A 20584-nucleotide genomic window follows, 5' to 3' on the forward strand; every position below is an offset into this window, starting at 1 on the left:
GAACGCGGGGACAATGAGTACAACATATTCTGAGGAGGGCACCTGTCCACCTGTCATTCTGGTCCACAGCCTTAGTAAAAACATGTTGTAATTTTACACTTGCCTTTTATTTTCACACCAATGGAAAAATAGTAAATGCCAAGAGCTGTTTATCACTCATTTACACTAACACACATTCATACACTCTGTATGAAAACTCTCAATATATACATCTCTATATATAGAAATAACTAGACGCACACAAAAGATCTTGAATTTAAAAAACATATTTCAAAAACATACATATAAAAAATGATTCAGTCGATAAACTTATGTGACAAATCTTTCAACAAGTCTTCCACAAACAACACCAGTTCCACCAAAAATATTCAACTGATTGAACGATCTAAGAAACAGTAGGGTTACATAAAAAAATAAAACCTAGGTGAAAAATAATGAGCCTGCACAGATCAGGTCAGAGGCCTCGCACTTCCCACAGCAGGATCTCATTATAAGCCACAGAGAAAAGAAGTGTCCCAGAGGGAGAGAACTGGCACGTCTGCAGTGAGTCGCTGTGCTGCAAGAAGTCCTGAAACCTGCCACTTGTTGACTTGATCAGCTTCAGCACTCGCTCTGATAAGACACGAGATACACAGCGAATAATTCATCACTGGCCAGAAGCCAACCAATGCAGCTTTAATGTTTTTACTGGAACCATGTGACACATTTAAAATATAAGCAAACAAATGAAAAAGAAAAAAACCTCAGCATTTACCATGTGATCCCACAGCTACAAGATGACTCTTAGAAGACAGGCTAATGCATGTGGCCCAGTGGGGGAAGGAAATCTTCTTGATTATCTGCAAATAGGAATAAAAACAGGCTTCACACACTGTCTGTGTGCAACATTTGCTAGTATACGTTCATAAAAAAAAAGAATAAAAAAAAAAAAGAATAATTAGAAGCACTAATGCAGTGAAGCAAAGAGAAAATGTACAGTGGTACCTGTTTTTTAGTGAGGCTATAAAAAGACAGCTCTTTCTCTACTCCGTAGCCGGTGTAAACCACCAGGCTGTGGTCTGCTGGGCAGAAGGAAGCCATGCTGGGGGGCAGGCTGTCACCCTACAACATATGGAAGGAACAAAAAATATTAGATGGAGACGGGTAAAAAAAACCCTGTTTCTTTAAAATGGAAAATGTTTATTAATTAACAAGAGAACTTAAACTCATCATATAAATATGCCTGATGTAGCCACACAGACTCATTTTCATCTGCAGTCGTTGGCTAGTTGATAGCATATTAAATTCGTCAACAAAACAGAGCCATGTGAGCAGAATTAAAGACAGAAACACATGTAACGCAAAGCACATACCCAACATTTCTCTGGTTACCGAATTAGAAGCTCGACTGCAAAAAACTTGTTTTCTTGAGGCATATTTTACAGTCACCTCTGGAAAGCGCTCTGAATGTACATTACCTTTGTTTAATGTACTCATTAAGAGGAGGTGGAGGGGCAGAAGAATCCTGCTTCTTGGTTTTAACATACAGATACATCCTCGTATCATCAGCATATTATTAGCTCATCATTGTGTCATCTGGCAAGTTACTGTAGGAGGGCAGTTTTTTTTTTAAACAGGTTACAACTAATATTTTTTCCCTTTCACTGTACAGAGCAACACAATCTTTTGTTTACAGTACATTACTCACTAAAACTCTGTGCATATTTAAAGTCTAAATGTACTTTAGTCCTGTGCTGGTAGGATTTATGCTCAAGCATAAAATGAGGATGAGCAAAAGAAATACAGCCCTTCAATCCTACATTGGGGTTGAAGGGCTCTCGCTATGCTGTTGGAATGTTTTTGCAGACACTGCAAGCCAATATAGAGTTCTATATAGTTCTGTGTGACCCTGTTTATGCCAGTCCAGCTGTAGCAGCAGTTTCTATTTATGCACTTATCAAAAATTGACTTCATATATTAGCTGCATCAGAAACTTGACATCCCCCCCAAAAAAACCAAAAACCCCCAAACAAAACAAAAAGCCATTGAAGTGACATTTCAACTCATTACTATGCACTGTTACTTAAAATACCGATTGTACCGTGAAATGGGCGGGAGCAGGAAATGACAGCCAGTCTAGCAGATTACACTTGTCCTTCATCCAGTCGGCAGCCCACACACTGACGCGCCTGTCAGCGCTCGTGGCCAACCACAGGTCATTTCCTTCCAGCCCAAAATTTTCACACTGGGGTCGAGAAGATAAAACAGTGTCAGAAAGGTACTGATGAAAGAAAAATGGTTTTAAGTATCACTAAAGTTAGACGTCTTGCTTTTAAATAGTTTCACACAGGATCATTAACTCTAGCTAATATATTTCTGTGTATAAGAAGCAGGGTTCACTGAGGAATTTTAGTGTTTCTCTCACTGATTAATACTGACCATAGAGTTTATTACCAGTTCACATTTACATCTTCAGCTTCATTTTCACACATGCAGTGGGATTTGCAGACATTACCCAGAGGAGTGACAATGCACATACCCAAATGAATCAGACTTCGCTTTAGCACAGTCTATGTGATGTCCAGTTAGGCCCAGTTAGGTGTCAACAGTGCAGGTAATTAAAGAAAGTGTGTGGGTTATGTGTCCTGCCTGCACGTTGTACCTACATCAGTGTCGCGCAGGTGTGAGAACGTGTGCTGTGGGGTCTATGAGCAACATGTGAGTCTCTGCAGAACTTTAAACTTAAGGATGAAAATATCCAAAAAGGAATGATTCAGAACACTGTTTTGATTCTGTGACTGGTTCTATTGAAACGACCTCAGCTGCAGGTTGTTTATATATCATTTTCATATATATTGCTTAATCTCTTGTGGTTGGTTTCCAACATCTGCCACGGTTTCTGTTGTTCTGACTTCAGAGAGCTGACCTGTTCAATCACACACTGGATTGTGGTGATCATCGCTCCTTTGTGGTCCTTTATGACTCGAATAGTTGCTCCATTTACCGGGCTGCTGACAGCTACCAGACCATTCTTCCCAGCTGAAAGGATCACATGACCTGTACAGTGGGGGACAAAAAAAAGTTCCAAAGCTACAACTGGATGAAACATTAAATTTTACTTCCAGAACAGTAATGCACAAAAGAGCAAGTCCTTCCTGTGAGTATTTTCACTGAACAAAGTGACGTAGCTGAAATATATTATCACACTCTTATTCCTGCAAAGCAGATAAAATGTAAATACACTACATTCAGCTCTCCTCTCTCACCATTAGCTGAGTACTGGATGGCAGAGATAGCCACGTGATGGGGATGCAGCTTCATCTCCATCTCTGTTGAGGCGAGCCGAAAGATCCTTACAGTCCCGTCACTGTATCCCCCAGCCACGTACGTGCTGTCTGCACTGGAAAAAGGGCTCCAGCACACACAGTCACAAGCCTGATGAAGACATGAAACAAATGCATGAGCTGCTTATTAATTTTCAGCTTCAATAATTCTGTGATATTACTGAGATTAGCATCGATGCCAATGTGTTCATTACAGTTTTGCTTTGATGCTTTCAGTTGGTGTAGAAACTATCCAACATGATTCTTGTGGCAAAATCCCCTTTGAGTGTACTCACTCACCTGGTTGAGCACCTGGAACTGCACCACCAGCTCATAGCTCGAGGTTGACCACACCCTCACGCTGCCGTCCTCGCTGCAGGTGGCAAAGTGGCTCTCGTCAAAGCTAAACGCTACGTCATTCACCTGGAGAGCAGAGAACACACAGAGACGCAAGTGTTTTCTCTAGCCTGAAGATAACATTCAACAAGCAAACACAGCATCCTCAGAGATCTTATTAAGACATTTCTGGCATTTTCTTGCTACAGGTTCTGCATATTTTTTCACAACAGCCCATTCTGTTGTATCAGGCGCAGATTATTATTGTGATTAATGCCTGCTGTGCATCTCTCTTAAGAGAGAAAAAAGGCTTATAGAAAGACCAAAAAATAAACAAGAGAACAGCTGTGGGAGGTCAGATAAACAGACAAATCAATATGTAAACTGAACGTGAATAACCAAAAGCAATGTCAAAAAAGAAGCATTTAATAAAAACTGATCTGATAATGTCAGGCTTTTCACAGTCTACTCTTTGTGCTGTGGACAGATTGCACTTACTTAATGACAGGCAGCCTTTGAATTTCATAAAGAAGCCAATTAACTAATCATTAAACCCTTAATAATTTTATATTTTCTGTTCCTCTGAACTCCAGGGAGTCATTTTTATGCTTTTGTCTTAGAACTACCAGAATCTCCAAGTCTCTAATGCTTTATAATCATTTAAGTGTTAATTTTGTTGAGGTCTGTTATTTCTTTATCATTTTTCCCTGTTCAAACAGGATTATGGACTCTATCTATTAGCAGGAGAGGCAGAAAGGTTTTCTGCTGAGTATAAAAGAGATAATGGTGGGCTAATTTATTTGAAATGAAGAGGAAATGATTAATAGTCTTCAACATCTGAGCTTGAAGCACTTTCGATTCTTATCATACATGGACTGGATCTGTGAGGGGTAAAATCAGCAGCTTGGATTGATTATACCTGCAGCTATACAAATATAAAGAAACATTTTCTAAATGAAAAAGGAAAAGAGTGTCAAGTCGACATTACAGAGAGCCTTCTGTAAACAACACAGGACACATCAGCTCTATAACAAATCAGTTTTTATAATGATGCTATGTGCAGTTGTATATTTTAACAGTCACATTCATTAATACACATTTAAGGTATAACATGCAATCAGCCCACAAGAACATTATTATTTCTGTGTCACGAGCTAATGATTCCTAAATGTCACACTGGTACCTTAGTTTTGTGGCCGCTGACCAGTCGGATGTTGCTGTTATCTGACCAGTTGATGTACCAGAGGGTTCCTGCCGTGGTTCCAACAATCCCCATGTCCATTGTGTTATCGAACGATGCACTCACTGTTGCCCCATCCAGCATTATCTCTTGCGCCAACACCACTGCTGTCCCACTGAAGCACAGACAGAGGTGCTCATAAGCACTGATCCACCATTAAAGTAGAGACAGGTCTCTGTTTTATTCTTTACCTGGTTCTTAATGTTTCAAAAAACACGACAGAGCATTATGCAGAGAAAGAGGTCAGCTTATAAGTGAACCACGAAGAGAAAAAGAAATCTGCATAAATACTGTTTCTCATTTTTTGTTCTTATTCATAACACAAATAACACTGCTCACTGTTAGAGACAGACAGCCAATGACAACCATTTTATTAAGCACATTTTAAGACAACTGCCCAGATAACTTATTTTTATGAAGACAAAGGATAGAAAACAGACCTAAAGTGAAAAGGGGGGAATGAGTTGGCCCACAGTGAAGGAGAAGTAGTCATGAAATGTTCTGCAAATGTGGAAAATATTTCAAGACTATCCGATGATGACAACAAACTGGCTGAGAGAATGGCAAGTATGTGCAAAACAACTCGAATGTCAGGCAACTTGAAGAACACTAAATTTTAAACATGGTTAATTTACAAGGTTTCTCTTACTTGCACATTTCCACATGAGTTATTTTACCATGCTCACACCTTCAGAATTCTTCTCTTGACTTACAATACTGAATCAGAGGAAAACCGGCAAAATCTGTCCATAACCTGTGAACTTTTTACCTTTTACTTGGTTGTTTTGCACACACTTGACAAACATCTTTTCTTCCTAACGCTTTCCCCCTCTTCTAGAATTAAAGAGACCTCTGGGATGAGAGATGAAAGACCATTTCTCTTCTTTTCTAGAGCTCAAGTCGACCACAGACACAGACTTATGCTCTTCTACCCATTATTTACAAGTCAGTAATATAAAAATATAAAAATACAGAATTACCTGTAAATCTATGCTATGATTATGTTATTGCTCCTGCAACATACACCCAGACAGTGCAATGGATGAAAGCAGTAAAACAGTTAAACATTATTTACCTTTTGCCCTGTATTCTCGTTAGTAAACTGACTGAGGATTGTATATTTGTATTAATGAGATGATATAATGAGACAGGAGGGATCATTCAAAATTGAGCAACACACCTGTCTTCCACACCTCTGCCCTTTTCCTCAGCCTTCAAGCTCTGAACCGCTTCTACCTCCCACAGTCGCAGCCAGCGGGTGTTGCTGCCTGTGAGGAGGCGGTTCCCTCGACACAGCAGCACACCTACACCAAGAAAACACATCAATTCAGTTTCAAGTGGCAGAAGCTGTATATCCAAGATATCTCTATCTAAGCTGCACTAGTGATGCTGTTGTGTTTTTTTCCTGTGTGGTGAAATGTCACGCTATCATGAACACATGGAGGATTTTGCCTATTTGTACCAATTTCTCCTTCGTCGGCTTCCCAGGTCATTAAGCAGCGCTGCGTTCTAACATCCCAGGTGCAAACATGTCCTCGGTTTGTGCCGGTGAACAGGAAGTCATCCATGTGGTAGCAGAGAGCCGTCAGCTCCACATCACCCACCTCTGCTGGTGTTTTCACCCTCTGGACCTATATGGGTAAAGGAAAAGTCAATCTTCATGTAAGTAAAGTAAAATCTTCACCCACTTCAAAACTAAATGCATTTCTTTTACATTTCAATGATGGCTACATTATGTGGCCCAAAACTCCTGATCAGGTAAGAAAATCTTATTGTGTGTGTTTATGGATTTTTTGTGGTCGTTAACCTTGAGGTCTGCATCCTGGCCCTGTGTGTGGAGAAAGCAGAAGTATACCCCATCGGTGCCCACGCAGGCCATCTGACTGGCTGCTGATGGGCTGAAAGCAGCATCGTGGACTGGTCCTGACACCCTTACACTTGACAGCATCTGGAAGTTCCTACTGCTCCACAGAGCCACTTCCGGGTCAGAGAAGTCTCCTGTGTAATGGTGAAGAGTCACAAGCCAGTAGCAGTTATACGATTTGCAGCAGATGAGACGATTGCTGTCAGCTACTTTATCAAGTATAATACGGAACAAACACAAAGAAAAGAAAAGTTCAACTGCAATCGGATACGACACTGACCAACAGAGAGAAAGAAACAATCATCCCTGGAAAACGCAAGACACTGGACGGCGCCGCTGTGGTAGGAGACACTGCGACGACATGTTCCACTCTGGACGTCCCAAATGGAGATAAGGCTCCTGCTGGAGTTAGTGCCACCAGCTGATGCTATAGTCTGAGAATGAAATAAAGACACAAACAACCCAATACACAGTTGATTCATATTGCTGACAGTTACATCATATAGCTCTCTGTGATGAAAGTATTACACTCTCGGAAAAACACAACAAAAAATGACTGTCACATTGTTGTGGAGGAATTTTGACCTACTTTACTTTACAACATTGCTTCAGTTGATTGAGGTTTGTGGGCATTTGTTTGTGCACAGCTCTCCAAACGGTCTTGCTTGAGGTCAGGTTGAGGTCTGGACTTTGACTGTGCTATTGTGACGCTCTGATTGCTTTCTTTTTCAGTCATTCTGTCGTAGATTTGCTGCTGTGCTTGGGATCATTTCAGCCAGGCTGCTGTCCCCACATTTTACCCTAGAATACTTTGATAAATAGAGGAGTTCATGGTCGACTCAATGACTGCAGGGTTCCCAGGTTCCTCTTGCTTTTGTCAGGCCAAACAACAGTTGCCTTCTTGGATACAAAGCAAAGAAGTGTAATCTTCTAGAAACTTTTCATATAATACAACTCTAGTTCCCTATATGTGCATTCATTTTAATTAAATATAATTATCAATCACTATTTGGCTGTGGTCACTTTCCCTCTCGTTTCTCTTTGATTTTATTAGAGAAGCCTTTTCATAATGACCTGGAGTGTTTGGTTTCAGCACACAACTAAAAAATGTGGTTATTTTGTACCTTGATCATAGCAGACCACACCTGATGCTCCACCAGTCATTTCATATCAGATAATATTTCAGATAACATACCTGTAGAGTTTGAGTACTGAGTTTCGAACTAAATTTTTTTTACCTGTGCATCATTTGTAACCGCAAGGCACGAGATCTCTTCTCTGTGGCCCTGCAAGTGTCTCTGACTTCCTGTATGAAGATCCTCCACGACCACCACACATCCGCAAGAGTATGCAAATAAACCTGCAACGGAAAATAACTGCTGGGTTTAAGCAATGCTATACTAGGTGGCTCGTTTTAAAAGCTGCTATGAGTAGAAAAGTGTTTCGTGCATTTGATTTGAAAGTTGGATTTTTACTCAAGTTTCAATAGTAGTAGCCAGTGTGCTTTAGGTTACTTTTATTTGTTTGATCAAGCTTAAGTTCATACCATAACTCTGATGTCACACAATATTTTCAGTTTTACTTTTATGTTTTTCTTTCAGAATATCATCTTAACCTTGGTCGGGGCTCCACACCATGTTGCCACGCCCATTGCCATTGTAGCCAATCACTGCTTTGAGCCTTATGCCTTCTTCTTGTGCTTCTGGAGCTACAACAGACTAGAAGAGAGAAGAAAATAAGACAGGACAGCAAATCTAAAGAAGCATATTGTGGCTGCAGTGTCTGTTTACCTGATCAAGTGATGATGTCTTGAAACGTGGGATAAAGTGCTTGTAACAGTCTGGACGTACTGGCTTCTTTTGTTTCAACTCAGCTGAAAGGCAAAATGGCACCAATTTAAAAAACAAAACAAACAAAAAAATGAGAAAGCTAAACAACAGCAATATAATACCAAAACCCCCCAAAACATTGCATTTACAAGTGTCCATATAACTGCTATTTAGGGGAGAACCGTTGATCAGATCTGTCACTTTGAGGAAGGAGACAGCAGGTCTGGGATCAGAGGAAAGACCTGAACCAGTCTCTGGTGCTGATGCAGTTGGGATTGTCTTTGCTGGGGTGTCACAAGAAAACAAGGACCCCAAATCTGAGTGAGACAGAAAAAAACTGTTGCTTTAAAAGCAAACTTGACTGTATTAAATTTACAGATTATATGACAAAAATTATCAATGGCAATAACTCTAACAACTTAAAATCTACAAGCAGATTGATTATCAGTTTCTCAGAGCAAACCATCAGTATAAGACTGTGCACAAAGTCCCAGACTGATCAGCTAATCATACAGTCCACCACAGACAGGAACTACAAGCGGAAGCAGACGAACAAAACACAAATTTACCTCGGTGGCCAACCCGGTCAATGCTGCTGATGTCCAGTCGTGGTGGTGGTGAGGAGGGGAGCGGCGCTGTCTTTCGAGGCATACCGTTGGACAATTGTATATCATCAACTTCAGTGTCTGTTAAGTTGTTATATAAAATTGCAAGACCAACTATTTATTTCAAATTGGTAAAAGCAAAAGAATGAGATGCATTTTGCATCATTAAAGCAAGACTGAACTGGAGCAAACTAAATATGTCACCTGGTTTCGGAGCGTAGCTTATTTTGAAAGGTGAGCTGTGAGTGAAGACAGAGACAAATAAATATGAACCAATATAGGTTATAAACATTTGTTAAGAAGACTCAAGAGTGATTATTACCAACTGTGAGCTGTAGAGTTTACAGGATTTGCCAGGAAGTCCCAAAGAAAAATGGCGTCCCCGACTGAGATCACTCCCAGTTGGTCAGGGGTGAAGCTAAGCTGCCGAATAGGATGACTGTGGCCTATGAACATCTGGTAGAAATGAACACATTTAACTTCACAACATTAACTCCTAAAACATCAGCCTCCTACTACTGTCTGTTCTCTACAGCTGACATAATTTCTACAATCCTCATCAAAATTAGTGCAATGTGACCTGTAGCCACTCAATACTTGCAAAACTATAACTACAATCAGACAATTGTATGAAATAATATGATCCATTACAATAAAATCTTTTAGAATCCATTAAAACACTGACATAATAAGCCTTCTTTAGACTTTTTCAACATGTATGATTATGTCACCCGTACTTGTAAAATAAGGCAGCAAGCACGACTTTATCAAACATTTAGTAATACTTTATAATACAGTCCATGTCTAAGGGATCATTTCCTTTTTATCAAATGGTAAATCAATGTACCTTAGTTTGAAAGTACAGCATACACTTAAAGATAGATACACGAGAATAAGGGAATAACAAGTCAGGTTTTTACACACACACACACACACACACACACACACACACACACACACACACACACACACACACACACACACACACACACAAAACAAAATTACTGTAAGTAATTTCAAAAAAGGCCAAACAAGTTATGCTGTAAGCAACTTTAAGCACTACATAATTTCTTGATAATTTTAGAAAAAAACCCCATATTTTACAGTTTTACAAGTACAACAGTGTACTTTTCAGGGCGCGGGCCATATGATGGCGGGGTTTAAACTTTCCTAATTTCAAGGTGTTTTACTTTTGAAATTTACATTTGAACAGTGATTGTGAAAGAAAATAAATAAGTCAGACTTGGCTCCATCACTATAAGGTCACACGGTGATGCAAATGTTGATGCTATTATTTTCTTTCTTTCCATTTCTAAGTGAGAACAGTCCTTATCACATTTATATTGGTGAAATAAAGGCACAAGTAATCCACTCCTTGATGTGACACACACAAAAGTATGGTGTGTATACAATTTAAAATGCACCTACATTCTAATTATTTTCTTGCTTTCTATAAAAACCTGGCTTGTTATCCTCTAATTCTGGTGTGTCTACCTTTAAGCACTTTTTAGGTAAAAATTATAATGTAATTTGAAATAAAATACATTTAAATTCCATGTAATTGTATTCATCATTATTATATATAATCATATTAAAATTACACCCTTTGTCATGAGCTGTATTGTAAAGTTTTACCAAGTACTTTAGTTGATAATATTTGTTCTAAAGAGTCTAAGTTACTCTTTTGTTGACTACCTGTGAGTTAATATCAAGCTGCATGTTATAATCCCACACTTTCACAGCGTTGTGTCCGGCTGTCAGCAGGAAACGACCATCGTCACTCACAGCCAGGGACGAGCAGTAGTGTTTGTGCACTTTAGACAGCTGTCAGAAAAACCGAAAAACAACACTCAGAAACAAAGAGATACAAACTGTGTTCATAAAACGATACAATAATATCTTAGTTACTATATTATGACAAACTTCTAAGCTTCTTGTCTTGTAGCACCATATATCTCTAAAGAGAAAACCAACCCCAGGCATCTCCCATGTTTCTGTCTTAAGCAAATAGTCTTGGAACCACTCAACAAGTAATTCATGGATTTTACAACAAAGCTGTTGTGAACAGTTACCTCTCGGAGGAGGCGGCCTGTCTTGGTGCAAACCCAGAGGATCTTGTTACCAGATGTGGCAACCAACAAGTGTTTGGTGGAGGCCGGAGGGAAGCAGACCTTCAGGGCAGAATCCAGACGGGGACTCTCTACATCCAAAATACTCACATCTACATGTAGCAGCTACAAAAGAAGTTATGTGTCAGTGTGGACAGGGTAAGACAGAAGAACCCAGACTCTAATGCTCAAAGTGAAAAGTGCAGATTGTACGGTGTGAGAGTTGACCTCATCAAGAGTCCGTGCGTCAGCAACGGTGACAGTGTACTCTGAGGGACCGACAAAAGCCAGGCAGCGACTGTCGCTGCTTACTGTGAGCGCGTCTGGAGCGCGCTCAGTGCCTCGAGCCACCACATTACCTAACCGAAAAGGTATAGAGTGTCAAGCCAGCTTATATTTGTAATTTAAAATAGTGTAAGTAATTGACCATGTTCAACCAAATAAAAAACATTATCTACATAACACAGTTGTTCCTAGTAGAAGTGCAATGAATGAAAATCAGCACTTTTGTTGCAATAAAACAAACGTTGGAGAAAAAACTAATCCAAAGGAAAAGAAAAGAATAACAGCTTTTAAGCTTTGTGGGCAGATAAATCCAACATGTGGCTCTGCAGCAGCCTGCAGCAGAGGGTAGATAGACATAAGAGTCCAGTTTAACTACACTTTTTCTAAAACTAATAACCAAACTAAAAGTCTGGTTTACGTGTTATCTTATAGGCTTTTAAAATTAAACAGTACATGTTATGGCACAGTGAGTTATTCCCATTTGATGCTGTGTCTGCAGAAAAGTTCTACTTATGGGTAACATATGGTGTACTAAGAATAACTTGAAGTGGTTGTTTGTATACATACACACAACTTTGATGACACTGTGCTCTTCCTCAGAGGAATTATAAAGTGCCAGAGACCCCTGTGAGTCGGCGCTGTACATGAACTCGCCGTCTGGAGAAAAGGCAAGACCCACCACTTCACCTCTGTGCTGCCTGTGTAAAAATAAATACATATAAATGGAAAAAGCTTCTTCACTGCCACCGGTGCCGACTCCGGGCTAGTTAAAACGTACTTATGATCCGCCAGCAGCTTGGCACTGGAGATTGCAAAGACTCTGACCATGCCAGAGCTGAAACCACAGGAGAAGATCTGCTCCCCCGGATGGAAGGCTACTGAGCAGGGGCTGTCTTCAGATACAAAATCATACAGCTGAACACAAGACAAGAGAAACATCGCTCTGATCAATAAATGTGCTACTGGTAATGGGGACAGTTTCTGTATACTTGTTTTCTTTTTTAGTTAGACCTGGTGGAGGGAATCCATATTCCAGATTCGCACTGTGCCATCAGAAGAAGCTGTTGTGAGATGCCGATGAATGCCGTCGACGCTGAAGCCGAGCACAGTGTCTGTATGTGACCTCATCAGTGTGTTGTAACCACGGCTGCTCACATCAAGGAAGCCCAGGTTACCAGTAGAGGTGGCAGCTAGGACGCGAAGGCTATCAAATGAGATTAGCGCCGTGCTCACAGGTCCCTCGTGCTCTGGAAAAATACAAATAATGTACATAGCCAGCTATTTTTAAACAGCCCAGGATCACCAACAGTTAGCCACACTAACAGCAGAAAATGCCATAGCTGCTGTACTCCTTGATGGAGAGCCTGTAGAGGTGGCTGCTTCAAATTCAAATCCGCTCATACACCGAAACTCCTGAAGACGGAAAGTGAGTGTATCGAGTTCACAGATTTCTCATATCAGGCAAATACTGCTCATACTCTTAATTTAAACACCACTAAAACAGAGAGTACACTTAAAGCTTAGCTCAACCTCATCCATCCATCTACAATGTCATCAAAGTAGTGAGAATGTTTTAATTCAGTTATCTAATGTGTGTCTATAACATTAGTTAAATCAGAAAGGTCTGAGAAACAAAAACATAAATAAATCTTACCCATCAAAGCTCTAAATATTCATCACCTAAAGATTAAATCACTGCCTCTGGTAACTGTTAGCTACAGGTGAATGTTAGGCCATCTCATGACTGCGCCTACCAGCTTCCAGGAAGACTGTAGAAAAATCAAAGGGCCAGAGCCGCAGGAAGCCATCTTCAGAGCCTGTGGCGCAGAATGATGAGGACACACTGATGCTGTTGATAGCAATGCCTGGACCTGGGATGGGACGAACACAGTCACATTATGGTCGTTTGACTTATTTTTTCAGGTGGGGGTTAATCATGTAAATTATCAAATGTTAAATTGAAGACAAGTTAAGTTTAGATAATGTCACCTGAAGAGAATCACGACTGTGAATTCTAACAACCCACCTGTATTAAAAGTCCATTTCTCTCTGCGGTCAGCATGTTGCGTCTGTGCAGGTAACAGCCTCCTCACGTTTTTAATAACAACGCTGCTGTAGTCTATTTCAAAGATATGCCCACTCCGAGTGCTGGCGTATCTATGGGGAAGAAGTTACAGAGCGAACATGTTCAGTGGAGTCAGATTCGTTTCACACTTCTCCTGAAGTTAAGAAAACCTGTGTGCTGATTTGCTCGCTCACAGTGTTCGATCATCAAGATGCTGCTCATCAGAGTTTCCCTCCTCAAAGGCCACATCTGTGAAATCCAGTGTTTGGTATTCATCCAGGTTGACTGGACAGGAACGCAGTGTGCCATTCCGCACTCGCCACAGACGAATATTTCCCCGACCGCATGACACCATCCTAAAATCAGCACACATGCAGATTTTCCCATTGTCTCCATTCTCAACTACAGTGCGATACACTTAATTTTTCACACATTGCTTCTGCATTTTTATTTGTTTTTAATAAATAATTAATGGCAGAGTGTACTGTTGTTCATCTGAGGTTGAATTGTTATAAATGATGAGTCGATTGGTTGAAACTGTCTTTGCGGAATATCTCACTCCACAATGAAGTCTTCATTCTTGGGCTCTTCCTCACAATCCCCACAACACTGTTTGCAGTGTGACTCTTTGCATGCCTGCATTTAAATCTGATAAACCTTCACCTGTTTGCAGTTTATGAAGAGCTTCACAAGATCCACATGATGTCAGCACTAGAGATCAAACTGATCAACCTTCAGAGGACAGTGTCCTCAAAGCTTCCAACAGCTGAGAGAGTGACAATCCATTCGTTGCAGACTAATAACATGATGCTATACAGTATGGTAGAATGTGTGATTTAACATTTACACAAGTGCAAATGGTAAAACACACATATGCAGTACGGAGGTACCTTGTATCGTCAAAGAAGGCGACCTTCATGGTGTGAATGTCCACATCTGTGTGCGTTTTGGCCAAGATGGACACCTCTCCACCTTTGCTAACATTCAGAGTGTTCCACACCACAACCATCTGTGAAATAACACACAGACGCAATCACCCGACAGCTTTGCAGAATCAGACTCCAACAAGAAGAGCCATTTATAGCCTGATAAAAATAAAGTGGGTCAGTTTGGGTTAATATTATTAAAAGCTTCTTAGAATTGTTTCATCTTGATCTAACGACCTCTGTGACTCTACATCTAGAGATAATTCTTTTCATACATGGATTTTCATAAGATTTGAATGAATGGAACTCACTGTTTTATTGTGCTTATCTTTACCAACTCCACAGAGAATGCCACCGCCGTAGGAGAAGCTTCAAAATAGGAAGAGATGAATAGAAGAAAAATCTAATTTAACAAAACAAGGTTTTTAACAAACTTACACGTTATTGTTCTGTGTGATTGCAGTCGGTTACCTAAGACAGGATAACGAATGTGCATGAGTCCTGAACATGGCCACACAGTTTGCTTTGTGATAGTTCCACACCCGAACTACACTGTTGTTGCCAGTTTGCGCTGAGGCCAGGAGGGTTGTGTTACCATTAAAAGCCAGCGCAGACACCTACAAAGACACCAAGTGTAATATTGAATTTTAAGTATCTTATTTTGGATGTTTCACATTGCTGAGTTGGAGCAGGACACCGGATCTCATTTACTTTATCGGTGTGGCCGATGAAGAATCTCTGCTGGTTAGAGGATATCTTCATAGAGACGATAATTGCATGGCACGGATACACCACTTCATCGCCAGATTTGGACCACAGGGCCTACGGTGCAATGAAGTGCAGTTATTAAAATTTTTTTCAGGATTGATGGTTATGCGTTTTATTTAGGGGTTTAATTCCAGAGAACCATACACATTTAAAAGTAGCTCCTCCAAAGCCGATGATTCGATTGAGCCTGAGAATCGGATCTGGGAGCAGCTTCTAAAAGAAAGAGCAGAAAAAAAATGCTAAGATTTTAGAAACAAACCACGTCCTGGCGGCTGTTTTCGTTTCAATCTCCACCCTTTTACCTGCTGTTTGGCTTCTCTGGACAGTGACAGACGCATAGGCCGTGGAACAGGAGTGCACACAAACTGTAACATAACAAGGTCGACAGGTTTTCTCAAGCTCACACACAACTGTACAAAGAGCACTGAAGGACAAATACAGCAGAATGTACAAAGAATAGAATGTGCTATATAACAGGGCATCCTAAGCTTGGACATTTATTTTAATAGGAGGACTGAAGCATCACCTCATCTTCACTTTCTTCCCCACGTTTGCTCAGGCCTTCCTCAGCGTGCACATACACATGAACTCCACCATCATCAGCCTCAGAAGGCGGCCTGGACGCGAGTTTGTGTGAACCGGAGGATGCCAACAGATCATTCTGGTGAGTGGAGACTACACCCAGCTCAGGTATGCTGGCCACCACAGGGGTGTTATTTCTTGATAGCTAAGAAGAAAATAACATATATAGAAAGATGTACGCTTAAAAAAAAAAAAAAATCATAAGCCTCCACCTAATTATATACTTGGAGTGAAAACTGGTCCAATTGAAAGTTCTCTCTGCTTGGACCAATTTCTTCTTATTTGTGTGTCTATACTGTATGTGTAAAAATGACAACCAGTACAGCAAACGCTCTCAAAGTATTTTTACTAATGACCGTCTAAAGTGAGAAATGAGGAAAAAGGGGCTTTTAAAAGTGGTCTGGTTACATCTGGTTACAATGCAGGAGTTTAAATCTGTTTTAAAGGGTGAGAAAACAGTTCATTTGGTCAGAGTGACTGGTTTTGATGTTGCTCATGTAGTGACCTGTTACTGCACATGATTCAGATGTTTGCCTGTACTGAATGTCAGCTGTATCTCTTTTCTTCACATGTTCAATGTAATATTTATTGTAATTTATGCCGTTCTCCTGGCCTGGTCTCTCTTTAAAAAAGGATTCTTAATCTCAAAGATACATATTCCTTTATTTATCCAGGTAAAAGTATCTATACCGTACTATTCACCATGGAAGGAAAAATGTGCTAAATGTTATCAGTCTTACTAATTTTGGGTTGGTGATCTGGTGGATGAGGGACACACGATCTTGAACTGGTTTGCTGAGGCTGGGAGTAGACCCTGGAGAATACAATGGAAAATGGAAACCAGTCATCTACGATACATTACTACTGGTATTATTACCTTGATGAACACAAGCACCTCAGATTCCACATCCCATGAATCAGGCATGTAATATTGAGCCAGTAGTTTCATTTTCTTTGAGTTAAGACTTAATTTAACACCAGAAAGAAAGAACCGATTTAAGTATAATTGTGTTTTGAGGTGAGGCGAGCTCTTTCTTCAGTATATTTGGTGACGAGTGTCCTTTTCATTACTTACGATGCTCTGACTGTGGACTGCCATTCTGAATGGAGTCAAACGGTAACTTTGTACCTTCAGAAGGAAACCTGTTGGGTTAGGAAAAGTTGAATGACTTTGTAGCAGTGGTAAAGGCAGATAACATCTGTATTAAATCAATAACAATTTAGGCTGCAGATAGGTGTAAATATTTCTAAAATCATCACAAAAGGAAAAATCCACCCTTAAGACAGTATTCAAGTACATGTCCACATATTGAGAGCCTAAATGACTTTGCAAACAAAGAAGTTGTTGATATGGATTACAAATATTCAGCGTGGCTATGAGACTAATCTTTACCACTTTGCACCAAAATTTCAGTTTTTGTATCAAGAAAAGTGTTTTTTCTGGACTTTGCTTTAAACTGAATATCTATAGCTGTACCTGATGTAATCATACAGATCATGCCAGGAGCCTCCCTTGGGCACAGGAAATGACATCTCTCTGGGTATGGCACCTGTTCCCTGAGACGAGGTCAGACCCATTAACTTAGCTTGACTGAAGGAAACTCCTGTTAAAAGATAATAACAATGAATAAGCAATGACTGGGTTAAAGATTTTAAAAGCTTCAACATGTGTGTCTGTGTGCAGCTGTATTTCATCATCTTTGCTCGTTGAATTGACTGGTTTTGCAGTTTTCTGTTCAGAGACACAGAAAAACACTGTCCAGTTTTCTTTTTCATAACTTGATCTGGCCATTTTAAACGAAAAACAGCAGTTAAACAACTAACTGCACATATAAAATATATACATGTACAGTAAGACGTCCATTGTTTGAAAGTTTTGCCCTCACCTGGGTCTAGCAGTAAGTCACTGGTAAACATGTTTTTCACTGTCATGTTGGCACATAACTTGATATTCTTCAGGTGACTGTAGGAGCGGCTGAGGTAGTCAGAAAGCGTGAGCTGCAGGTCCAGCATCAGACACGTCCAGCGCACTGATGTAGGAGCTGGACCCACCAAACCTATATCAAATAAAAATGTGTGATTTTTACAAAGTAACAGTCCCTCTGTATTAAATAATACTTTTATAGGATTTCTAAGAGTCCACAAGCTCATTAAAAAAGCATCTGAGGGCATAGCTCAAGTAAGCAGTAGGGTTGTTTTCTCATAGACTTCAATACAAAAGCAGAGATGGGGCTTCTTTATGAAACCAAACTGACACTCCTCTAAGTCAGCCCTTAGAAATAATGCTGATTTTAGGCATTTCTGCATTAGCTTCACTTTTTAGATCCTTCTTATACAATCTGTGCAATTACTGGAAATGGCTTAAGTATACCAGGCAGCGTGAGTGTGAATAGTTTTTACCCCGTCTTGCAGATTTAGCTGTGTTTTCATAAACTGAATCCTTTGCAGCTCCACACAGGAAAGGAAACTGAAGCCATGTAGCTGTGGACTTGAACTCTTTGAACATGTTGGAAAAGGAGATACGGACAACCTGACCCTCCTATAAAACACAGCACAGAGAAAGAGGGAACGCAGTCTTGATTTCTCTGAGCAAAAATGAATGATATGCACAATGGATCATGCAGCCAAATAAGGGATGATACCCCTGCAGCGACATCTAGGTGGACCACAAAGTATTTGCCGGGGGTCGGCCTGAAGAGGAGGTAGAAGAAGCGTCCTGTCAGCCCCAGGGACTGGCTGCTGTTTTTGGGAAGCAGGATGAAGCTGTTGGCAGGAACAGGGCCCCTGATCCTGAACACCGGACACTTCAGTGTCTTATCCTGAGAGACGCAATGTTGGACAAAACATTCAAACAATTAAAATTCTATTTATCTTTAGAAAAACTAATCCTCAACCTGTGTGAGGAGACAAACTAGTCTTTACTGATTTCATAAGGGTAATTCAGGCAAGTGTAGTGTGTACAAAGTTACCGTGTATGCTGACACATCCCCCTCTTTTGCCGACCTCTTCCACTCTTCTACTCGGACATATTTGAATATGTTAACGTAGGGATGCTGCCAATCTGCACAATTAGAAAAGCTGGAGTTAGGTTTAACTAGTTATTAACAACGTTTGACTCTCGTTTAAAATCAGGGTTTCTGTCTCTCGGTCTTCGTTGTTGTATTTTATATGGATTTCATTCAAACCTTTAAAGTGCACTTTACCTTTGTAGGCCATTGATAAATGCAGCAAACAGAAAATCCACCTGTTGATATCCCAGTCTGGAAGTTAGCTAGCAAGCAGACAGTTAACTAAATAACCGGGAAAGTTCCTTCTGCCTTCTCCGGAGCTCAAAGCCAAACATAACCTTTTATTGTTCACATCATAAGATGCGGGGTTTTCCAGTTTTCCCGGTACCGTGTAAACAGCAGCTCGTTCAACATTTGATACATATCAAAGCTGTTATTTGCTTCCCGCTCCAGCCTCCGCCGTTGCCAACGACAGCACGACGGCCATGACGTCATGACGCTTACTAGCGGGTTGCTTCCTTCTTCTTCTTCTTCCCCCGGTTTCACATGGCAGTATGCACATGTGATCCCCCTTTCGGTACAGAGTTGTGTCCAGCAATGCACAATCTATATCCAAAGTAAATATACTGTATGTTCTATGAGTCTTTTCGATATCTATCGATCGCATTAATTTTTTAACAATTACTGCAACAAATTTAGCACATTTGCCGTCTTCCCATAAAGCAAAGCTGGGGTTTTCAATCCCTGTACTCCTGGGTGATAACGTTTATAGAAGAAAATTAATAATGAAAAAAGCAAACTATATTACAGGACATCTCGCAAAGATGACTCTACATCGAATTTCCGTGTATAACTGCTTTTTCTTTTAAGTTTGCGATCTAGTCTGTGACTTGACTTGATCGAACTGTTCTATTCTTTACTTCACAACAGTTTAGTTTACTCATCGGTCATATTTTACTATAAATACCTGGGGTCAGCCATCCAAAGCAAACATGAAGAAGTGAAGTAGAGAGGTGATGAAGAGAGTGCAGGCAGGGGAAAGCAGGTGGAGATGAGTGTCACAAGTGTAAAGAGTCAAAGGGAAGATTTGCAAGATGGTAATGAGACCTGAGTGAAAGCTATGATATATGATTTGAAGATGGTGGTACTTTCAAAAAGATGTGAGACAAAATTAGAGAGGCAAGGCTGAGATGGTCTGGACATGCACAAAGGATGCTGAAGATGGAGATGAAGATGAAGACCACAGACAAGGTTATAGATGGAGTGAAGGAGGACATGTAGAAGGTTGGTGTGACAGAGGAGGATGGTAGGGACAGGGTGAGATGAAGGCTGATGATCTGCTATGGCGACAACTAAAGCAACCAAAAGAAGAAGAAAGGTCTCATCAACCCATAAACAAATCTATTTGCTTGGCTGATGTATAAACTTTTTAGTAGAGCCGCTTTATTCACACATTAAAAGTGTCAGTAAAAACAAATATCCATGTAATCCTTATCCTGCTTATAACACTCATTTCTCATGTGATATCTCATGTTTTAACTCATCACTGTCACCGGTTTTTACAAAGTGCATCCTCATATTCACAGTTTTAAACATACAAACTACACTAAGTAGTGTCCAGCTGGGACTCAGGAGGTTTAGTGGATTATCTAACAGTAGGTGGTTC

The 20584-nt window shown here is 40.3% G+C and overlaps 1 protein-coding gene across 4 annotated transcripts; it reads right to left on the reverse strand.

The window, feature by feature from the left end:
* Window positions 1-18: 18 nt before the first annotated feature.
* wdr90 (WD repeat domain 90) lies at window positions 19-19400 on the reverse strand. Of its 4 annotated transcripts, none has more exons than XM_085284214.1 (43): window positions 19114-19400; window positions 18880-18971; window positions 18553-18729; window positions 18311-18449; window positions 17797-17967; window positions 17388-17514; window positions 16986-17053; window positions 16651-16724; window positions 15855-16055; window positions 15631-15693; window positions 15473-15541; window positions 15272-15382; window positions 15032-15177; window positions 14872-14929; window positions 14525-14643; window positions 13829-13990; window positions 13596-13726; window positions 13324-13440; window positions 12581-12816; window positions 12348-12484; window positions 12137-12267; window positions 11513-11643; window positions 11249-11410; window positions 10872-11000; window positions 9499-9632; window positions 9381-9415; window positions 9141-9257; window positions 8814-8888; window positions 8533-8615; window positions 8358-8460; window positions 7981-8102; window positions 7023-7176; window positions 6686-6876; window positions 6341-6509; window positions 6059-6182; window positions 4822-4993; window positions 3603-3725; window positions 3246-3414; window positions 2906-3036; window positions 2081-2224; window positions 985-1101; window positions 755-839; window positions 19-612 (listed from the first exon to the last, which is right to left on the reverse strand). In XM_085284214.1, the coding sequence occupies exons 1-43, from the start codon at window positions 19124-19126 to the stop codon at window positions 455-457; spliced, it is 5370 nt and encodes a 1789-aa protein (XP_085140340.1). In that variant the 5' UTR covers window positions 19127-19400; the 3' UTR covers window positions 19-454. The 4 variants fall into 4 exon arrangements, with proteins under 4 accessions (XP_085140340.1, XP_085140339.1, XP_085140338.1 ...); XM_085284213.1 differs by having other exon boundaries at window positions 8754-8888; XM_085284212.1 differs by having other exon boundaries at window positions 8736-8888.
* Window positions 19401-20584: the final 1184 nt, after the last annotated feature.

The sequence above is a fragment of the Mchenga conophoros genome, linkage group LG8 (genome assembly GCF_057382185.1).
Source record: "Mchenga conophoros isolate Kocher_MC1m ecotype Shallow Benthic linkage group LG8, M_conophoros_male_GT1.1, whole genome shotgun sequence".
Taxonomy (NCBI): Eukaryota; Metazoa; Chordata; class Actinopteri; order Cichliformes; family Cichlidae; genus Mchenga; species Mchenga conophoros.

Excerpts from the sequence above, each read along its gene's own strand:
- wdr90 (XM_085284211.1), bottom strand. Across the intron at positions 17,515-17,796 it reads TGACTTACTGCTAGACCCAG|GAGTTTCCTTCAGTCAAGCT; the intron begins GTGAGGGCAAAA and ends ATCTTTTAACAG. Across the intron at positions 12,485-12,580 it reads ATATGGATTCCCTCCACCAG|CTGTATGATTTTGTATCTGA; the intron begins GTCTAACTAAAA and ends TCTTGTGTTCAG.